This window comes from Dermatophagoides farinae, chromosome 2, assembly GCF_024713945.1.
Source record: "Dermatophagoides farinae isolate YC_2012a chromosome 2, ASM2471394v1, whole genome shotgun sequence".
In the NCBI taxonomy this organism is placed as follows: Eukaryota; Metazoa; Arthropoda; class Arachnida; order Sarcoptiformes; family Pyroglyphidae; genus Dermatophagoides; species Dermatophagoides farinae.
The window spans coordinates 8330721-8339790 of NC_134678.1; the positions used below are offsets into that span (position 1 = coordinate 8330721).

The 9070-nt window shown below is 40.5% G+C and overlaps 2 protein-coding genes across 5 annotated transcripts; both read right to left on the reverse strand.

The window, feature by feature from the left end:
• Positions 1 to 153: 153 nt before the first annotated feature.
• Positions 154 to 5274, reverse strand: LOC142597350 (multidrug resistance-associated protein 1-like). The gene is made up of 4 exons (XM_075728863.1): positions 5149 to 5274; positions 4088 to 5073; positions 817 to 3991; positions 154 to 755 (listed from the first exon to the last, which is right to left on the reverse strand). The coding sequence occupies exons 1-4, from the start codon at positions 5215 to 5217 to the stop codon at positions 246 to 248; spliced, it is 4740 nt and encodes a 1579-aa protein (XP_075584978.1). The 5' UTR covers positions 5218 to 5274; the 3' UTR covers positions 154 to 245.
• Positions 5275 to 5684: 410 nt separating this feature from the next.
• On the reverse strand, positions 5685 to 8331 carry LOC124498628 (uncharacterized). Of its 4 annotated transcripts, XM_075728864.1 has the most exons (6): positions 8041 to 8331; positions 7443 to 7959; positions 7252 to 7368; positions 6947 to 7202; positions 6199 to 6873; positions 5685 to 6114 (listed from the first exon to the last, which is right to left on the reverse strand). In XM_075728864.1, exons 1-6 carry the CDS (start codon positions 8296 to 8298, stop codon positions 5721 to 5723), a joined length of 2217 nt encoding a protein of 738 aa, XP_075584979.1. In that variant the 5' UTR covers positions 8299 to 8331; the 3' UTR covers positions 5685 to 5720. The 4 variants fall into 4 exon arrangements, with proteins under 4 accessions (XP_075584979.1, XP_075584980.1, XP_046918372.2 ...); XM_075728865.1 differs by having other exon boundaries at positions 5985 to 6873; XM_047062416.2 differs by lacking the exons at positions 5685 to 6114; positions 6199 to 6873 and having other exon boundaries at positions 6880 to 7202.
• Positions 8332 to 9070: the final 739 nt, after the last annotated feature.

The window sequence follows — 9070 nt, forward strand, 5'->3', positions numbered from 1 at the left end:
GTGTCGTGTATTTTCACATTTCCTCTTTCTCTTTCGGTTGTAAAATATGTAGAGTTTCAGGAAACACTCACACAGATACTCAGATGTCCGAAGAGAGTATATAGCAAGACAGACTCTGATCGGACACAAATGAATCAAGTGTTGATAAACGAGTTGTGCATGGAAATATAATATAATATATATGATGATATGATAATAATAATAATAATTGTATATTGAAATTGATTAGTGATCAACAGTGAGATTTAGGAAACTATGCCAGCATCCTTGGCCAGTGAGTAGAATATGGATTGATTGTTTGCCAGCAATGTTTTTGGCGAATCAAATTCGGCCACTTTTCCTGCATCCAGTACGAGCACACGGTCAGAATCCAGAATGGTATGCAGACGATGTGCAATTGTGAGCACAGTGCAATGTTGAAATTCCTGTCGAATGGTGGCCTGTATCAATGCATCGGTTTCAAGATCCACGGCAGCTGTGGCTTCGTCCAGAACCAGGACATTTGTACGACGCAATAATGCACGCGCCAGACAGACCAACTGTCGTTGACCGATGGAAAGATTCTCGCCACCTTCGGTCACTTGATGATTCAGTCCTTGCTCCAATGTCTGAATGAATGCTTTCAGATGCGACAGTTGCAACACTCTCCACAGTTGCTCGTCGCTGTATTCGTCGAATGGATCCAGGTTGAATCGAAGGCTACCGCAAAACAGAACTGGATCTTGTGGTATGATTGTGATTCGCGATCGCAGTTTCTGTTGTTAACAAAATGAGAAAAGAGTCGTAGTATAGTAGTGGAATGAAAGCCTAACTTACGTGTAAGCCTAGCTTGGAAATCTGCACATCATCAATGGTGATGGATCCTTGACTTGATTCGATTATGCGGAACAATGCCAATGTGAGCGAGGATTTGCCGGCTCCAGTACGGCCAACGATGCCCACTTTTTCACCTTTTTGCACTCGTAATTCAATGCCTTTGAGGACGAGGTCCAGATTCGGTCGATATTTTGTCGCATAATCCTTGAAATGAATGGATCCATGTTTGGGCCAATCTTTGGACAGAGAATTGTCGAATGATTCGTGTTTCCACTCGGCTTCAGGAGGCACATCGGTATATTCGGAAATTCGTTCCACAGCGACGACATTGTTTTCCATTTCGGCAAACATTCGTACACACCAATTCAACGCCAGCGTCACATTCAATGCATACGATAAAGAGAGACCTATACTGCTTCCGGTGAGACCTTCTTTGGTAATTGTGGCCAAAAACGAAGCAAAAAATACGAGCAAATTGGCCAAAAATTCCAGCCTAATCTGAAGCCAACAATTGGCCACCTGACTGGGATAGAAGCAACGAAGATTGTGATCCACGCGACGATTGGATTCACGAATGAAGCGGTGTGAAGCGCCGTACGCTTTGATTGTGTTGACGCCTTGAATTGTTTCGGCGAAATGTGTGAAGATGGGTGATCGAGATACCGATTCGATACGTTTAAGCTGTCGACTGGTTGCCACATAGAAACGTTGAATGAAAAAGTAAAGAATTATGAACGGGATGACAAAAACCAGAAATATGGGCGTCTTGATCGATATGATGACCAGTGTGGCCACCACTTGTAACGTATTGTTCAACACTAGCCTCAATATGAATTGAATGTAATTGTCGAGCGCATCGATATCTTTGCTGAATCGGTTCATGATTCTGCCCAACGGAGTAGTGTCGAAAAAATGCATCGGCGCTCTTACAATGCTGGATAACAATTTCTGATGTAATGTGCGCGATGCGTTCAATGTTCCGTAGATGATGGACAGCCAGCCGAATATGACGAAAAACACTTGACAGAATCCAATGACGAAATAGATGATCAGATTGGTCATGTTTCTTGATTGTTCTGGATCTTTCTCCACACGTTCGGTCCATATGGAAAGCCAGAAATTTGAGCCTGCACTCGATGTGCAACTGCCAATGTAATTGATCATTATCAACAATGACCATAGTGGTGATAGTGCTGCCACAAATTTCTTAAACACTGACAAGGAAATGTGACCGGTTTCAATTGTTTCCGCTTGCACCAATTTTGTTTGATCTTTTTTACTGTTGTCGTCGCCTGATTGTTTGATGGTTGTTGAATGTCGTGACTTGATGGACAATTGAGTGTTTTGTCGTGAAAATTGTTGTCGTCGTTTGTCTGTCGCCGTTTCCACATATTGACTAACTGATCGAACGATACCACCACCACCAACACCACCACCACCACCATTTAGGTGCTGTTGCTGTTCCAAGTGTCCGTATTGGTTATCGTCATCTGGATTGACATTGATGCCAAGTTCATTATCAACTAAAAGTTCGGCTGATGCAGACACCATTTCATCGTCATCATCTTGATTTGCTTTTGCATAGTTGTGAATCAGTTCTTGGAAGCTTTCGTTGCTTGTCATCAGTGTTTGATATGTGCCGACATCTTCGATTCTGCCGTTTTTGATCATGATCACTTGATCGACGAATGGCAGCACGTAGAGAGCATTGGTGACCAGAACACGAGTATGATCACGGAGAATGCCGCTTTGAGAACTTATAACTTGATCGAAAATGTGTTTACCAACATGACTGTCTACGGCCGATAACGGATCATCGAAAAGGAATAGGTTCGAATTGGAATAGCAAGCTCGTGCAATGCTGACACGTTGTTTTTGGCCACCGGACAAGTTGATGCCTTTCTCACCGATTTCGGTCTGATCGCCACCGCTTAGCATTTCGAAATCTGGTTTCAATGCACAGGCACTGATGACCTGGTCATATTTTCGTTGATCATATGGTAGGCCAAACAGAATGTTATCACGAAGTGAGAGGTTCTGAATCCATGCCTGTTGAGAAACGTAAGCCATTCGTTGTTGTTGGTCAATGGTGACTGTGCCCGAGTGTTTGTACATTTCGGCCAACAATGATTGCAGCAGTGAACTTTTGCCCGAACCAACTGGTCCGACAATGGCTACCAATTTCTTTTTCGCAATCGTTACTGTTATGTCAGACAGAGTGATTGTTGTTGATTGTTGTTTATCGTTTACTGTTGTTGTTGTTGTTGTTGTTGCTTCCCAAGAGAATGAAGCATTCTTTACCGAAACGGCATCATTGTCCATTGGTTTACGTGTGATATAGTCTTGTGTTTCGTCTTGGTTGAGGAATCGGTTGATACGTTTCATCGAGACGATAGTCAGAATGAGACCGGAAAGCATATTGGGAATCATGATGAGTGGTATGCGTAACAGATTAAATAACGATATCGAGACAAATGCTTTCTCGGCGTTCAATTCACCGCCCAATGCAATGTAGATGCTGAATGTGAGCATCGAAACGAGAAACGGCGAACAACTTCCGAAACAGATGAATATCGTCTGCACTACGCCGGACAGTTTGATGGATTTCAATTCGTTGAGACGAATGTTGCGAATCTTTTCAAAGAATGCCGGTTCCCAAGCGTACAGTTTCAAAACTTTCATTCCGTTCAACATTTCGCTCACCGATTTAAGACGTTCGTCTTTCAGTTTCATTTGGTTACGTTGAATTTTTTTGACCTGATTGGCCACAAACGAATTCAATGGAATGGTTGCCACCATGAGAATGACTCCGCCAATGACTGATGGTCCAAGTTCATTGAACAAGAGATAGAGGCCGATGGATATTTGTATTGGTGCTGTCCACAGGAAACACAAATATGGAACCAGTTCAGTGAAACGTTGAGAATCGACTGCCATCAGATTGACAATTTCGCCGGTGGCATAATTCTTTTTGGCGTGATTGGCCAATACCAATGATTTTCGATAGATGACCGATACCATTACGGCACGCATACGCATCGATAGTACAGCCATACGATGTGTTTGGTAGCCCGAACTGAAGCTCTGCACGATATTGGTCAACATGAATACGAACGAAAAGAAAATTCCCTGCCACATTGGTGCCTTGAGATCGGTCGTGAAATTGATCATGTACCTATATGTGCGATTTGGTAATTGGTAATTGGTAATTGGTAATTGGAAATATATGGTTATTAATTGGTTTGTTCAGTAGAGTATAATCGCGTCTTACTTGAGCACCACTGAATTTGACAGCTGTAAGAGATCGGTAAACACACGAGCAATCGATGGCAATAGGAAATATGGCCAAAACATTTTGGCAAACATTATCCACAGGTTGACTCGTGGCGCCGTCGCCTGTTGGTTCGAATCGTCTTTACTTTGGTGATAATGTTTATGGTCGGTGAATTTTGGATGTTGCCAGAGAGTATTGAAACTGTTGAATAAATATTCGCAATTGTTCCAGGCGGGCAGACGCCACAGATCTTGGACGGTCAATGGACGACGCCAGCCCTTGATGGCCAAACCGTTGAACCACCAGAATGTCAATTTCGATGGTACCGAAGACAATTCTTTGGGGCAAAGTTTTGGATTTTTTTTTTCTTCTTTTGTTGCTGTGATTTTTACTCCCATTGTCAATGATGAGCAATGTTTCTCTTGTTTTTTGCCGCTAAATAGAATAATCTCTTCGATGTTGTCAACTTTGTCTGAAAATGATGACATGAGAAATAGCAACACTTGGAGAGCATATTCAATGTACGAGTAAATGATGAGATTATTCGGTCTATAAGGTTTGGCCGTTGCAATGGCGAAAGCATTGAAAATGACCACCAATAACAGATAGAACCAATTACAGCCGCAGTTGATGAAACCACGTGTCCGTTGTAGATGAAGAAATGTGATGAACAATGCACATGTGGCAAACGAAAGCCATACTGATAATAAATGAGCCTTGGTCACCTGATCTGATGATGAAATGATTGACACATGAATTGCGTGAACAAGTGCCACGATGGCCAGTGTGAGTGCAGCTACAAATTTGGTGAAATTGTAGCAATTCCAGCCGATTCTCGAACGAAATCTTGATCGCACAAGGTATTCATAGAACATGTATGGACATGTAATCCACAGCAAAAGCGTTGGTGGCCAGCATAGTCCAATGTCGATGAAACAAGATGTCAGAGTTGGCGTTTCCGTTTCCCATGATTTGGAATAATCCTACATGATGTTTCGTTTTTTTGATTAGTTGTGCGTGTTCGTTCGTATGTGTGTGTATGTGTGTTTACAACTTACCCAGATTGGTGATCCATCGTCGCATAGATTGGTGAATAGATACAATTTGGAAGGATCGCTTAAGTTCATTTTCAGTGTTTGGTTTGTTGATTGATTTGAATCGAATGAACACCAGTTATTAACGTTTTTATAGTGGTGTGGTGCAATAATGCAAAACCTAGCCATGTGATAATTAATTTTTAGCCAATTATCTATCGTCTATCATCTATTATCCATTACTTATTACTTAATGAGGCAGAGTTGTAAAATGTCCATTTATGGCTACATTGTGCTGTCATAAATGGAATGGCAATTTAATGTCGTGCCTTACCCTGCTACACACATAACCACTGATGTTGAATGATGATTGCTTTTTATTGATTAACCTCATCTCGACTATACTACCACTGGTGGCTGAAATTGCACTAAACTTGACCCATATTTTAAACCGAAATCGAACTTTGGTATGTGTCTAATACGATTGATGTTTGATAAAAATGAAAATGAAAATGAAAACGATGGTTGTAAATTTGATCAAATTGGCGATTGCCATAATTTATTATTAATTATTAATTACAACACAATGTGTGTGGTTAGAAATCCAATTCATCGTTCATACTTGAATCTATGACTTCGGAAACATCTTCCAAGAATTGTTCGTAAGCCGTGTCGCATTGTTTGCAGCGATAGTTTGGTTCCGTTGTAGCCGTTTTGTAGCATTGCCAACACAGTAGCAACTGGCAATTGTTTCCTGGACACTGAATCAATTCGTTTTGTTCGAATGATTTATTACAGATGGCACAATTGTTCAATGGAGACATGTTGGGCGCTCCTAATAACGTATCGACAAGACCGGCAGCTCCTTGTTTTTGCTTTTCTCGTTTCAATCTTTGTCTCTCCAGCTTTCGAATGTTGTAATTTTGTTTGACGAATTGCCACACAATCCTGATTGCTTTCGTATAATCTTGGCTCATGACGGCCATTGTTCTGTTTTGAATTTCATTGAGTGAGTGAGTGAGTGAGTGGTGGTAAGTGATAACAAGTCATGATCAGTATAGTACAGATACGTACACATCCATTATCATTCGTTGGAACCAGATGTGGTTGTAGAGATAGACAACACGCGATTGAGCCAATTTCGGGTAGAGGTTGGTGCAAACGACACTTCTCGTGCGATTAATGTATGGCCGAATGGTTTTCCAAAGCATTAGCAAACCGAAATACGTTAGACATTTACGATATGGTGCCCAATCAATGTCCGATACAATGGGCAGACATTGACGAATATCCTGGCGAAACACCTGATAGTCTTGGACGAATGTATCGGCGTCGATCAAATTCTTCATCGGTGATGATGCATCCGAAGATGTGTTGAGAATCTGAAGAAACTTGGGAAATTGTTCCGGCAACGCTAGTTCATAGACGAATTCGTAGATTTTGGCAAATTGTACGACCACGTGGACCATTATGAAATCGACCAACATGAATGTGAGCACGTACGACAGCAGAAGGAAATCGACAATGAAGGACATGAGTGCACTTTGCAGCTCTTGGATGGTCAGTATGGGGTCGGTACGTCGGACATACATGAATAGTTCGACGAATCGTAACGGAAATATCGATTCCAAGCCGACTCCGGTGCCGCCGCTGGCCACCATTTCTTCGTCGTAGGCAATCAGTTTATCGGTTATGTAGAAATTGTCGAAACTTGGACGACGTCTGAATTTGTAAATGTACAACAGGGGTCTATAATGATGGTTTTGATTATTATTGGTTATTAATTATTAGTGGTCGATTGATTAGTGTTGTTGATAATTACGGAAAGAAAATCAATATGAACACGGTGAATACGTAAAAGTGGACCAGCTGTTCGACAAAGCTCATGACATATTGAATGTACGAATGCCTTTCGACCACTTCATTGAGCGAATCCGCAATGACCGATCCTATCGTTTGATTGGGTTGTGAACTCTTCCAATAAAAGTGATAGTTGGAGTGAAATTTAATTTCGAACCAACTAAGAATTTGTTTTCCAATGTTGTCGGTAATCTGGTTTACCTGGTTTCCTAGCGGTTCTATGTTTGGCAATGAGAAGTGATTTGTGCAGTGATGACGACTACATACTTGCTATGTTATCGACCAGGAATCCGGTGATGCCGAAATCTATTGAAGGAAGCCAAGTGAATTTGTCTGCGATCCAATTGCCTACTGCATTCACTTTGTCCAGGTATGCTTGTGTTCCTAGCGAGTGTGCATGAATTGGTGTGATTTCTAGTATTTACACAGTGTCGCCCCCCTGACTTGATCAAACTTACGTTGGAAAAATTCAGAAATCGACAAGGCATAACTTTTGACGGATTCCACAAACGGTTTGAACGGATTAACGAAATTGAAACGAAAACTCTTCTGCCCTCTGGTGTCGCCAAAACCAAATGACTTGGATTGTGACGCGAATCGTTCAGTTTTCCTCACGTTGCATTGTATGCTGGTGACCAGAATTTTATAGTTTCTCTCAATATTGAAACGGGTGACGGTGTGTATCTGAAAAGCGATTACGCTCAGTATGGCACCACGCAATACGATCATGACGCTGCGTGGCATGAGAATCAATGAAAACGATTGTGCCCAACGTGAGAATTGCGGCAGAATGATGGTCGTGATGGCCATCACTGTTACCAGCAGCAGTGTCAATGTTTGAAATTTCTCAAACACATAGACCTGAATGTAGAAGTATAGCAATGTGTAGCTGATTCCCATCCAGAATAGCAGAAAACGCCTTGATATGTCATTCTCTTTGGTGTCGCTTTTCATGAGAACAAACAAAAATCGTATCTAGGTTGTCATCAAAAAAGGATGGCTTCAATCAAATTCATTGAATATCATGGAACCATGAAAATAAAGAAAACTACAAACTTGATTAACGTTGAATATCTGCCGCAAAAAGTTGACAAAAGTTTCCATCCGATTGCCGTCTGGTTTGGTGCTTTTCACAATTTTTTGCGGCTTTTCCATCACAAAATCGGGATACACGTCGTTCATTTGGTTTTCCTCTTCCTCTTGCTCTTGCTGCTTCTCGTATTGTTGTCGTAAACGTTCTTTTGCTTTGGCCATTTTGATGATCTTTAGGTTTCTCAAATCATACATTATGCTAAGGCGTCGAAAGATTCGCATCGGAACACGAAATATTGAACTGAATACTGCACCCATGATGAATTTGTTATTAGAATTGGACGTAGAATTGATCCGCTTTAAAAATTCTAACACATGAATTGTTGTTGATTGAATCAAATTAGTTGTTGAAAATTAAATTTACATCCACTCAACTCATTTGATTCTGTTGTTTATTTATTTTAACACTAATCTACTGCATTGAAAAAAAGAAAGACGTTTGTCAAAGACAATAGTCACAAACAATGTTTATGATTAATATGTCGATGACTAAACTTTTAACAAACAGATTTTGACCATTATTGTCATCATGTTTGGATTTGTATAACCACTTGGTCATCGATTAGCTAAAGCAAGCAATTTTGATCATTTGAATCGTAGATTAATTTATCAAAATTCAATAGATGGCATCACTGAAAATGGATGTTTGTTGTCAACATTTTGTTCATGAAGTAATTTGTGCATGAGTAGATTCTCATTCGTGGTTGATGGTTTGATTGATTTAAAACCACGTGTTTTTTTTACAAATTGATCTGTTTTTTATTTTATTTAGGATAAATGCTGATTAATTTATTTTTTCAAACACAATTTCGTGTTGTGCAGTGATTTATTGGTGTTTGCGAATTGGTTCATTGTTATTCAATTGGCCATCTTTATTCATTAGTGTATTGTTCAAGATATGAATCAATTTCTTTTTCTTTTCAACAGAATTTCGTGTTGTGCTTAGTGCTGTGCAGTGATTTGTTTGTGTATGTGAAGTGTTTTTTTGTATTCT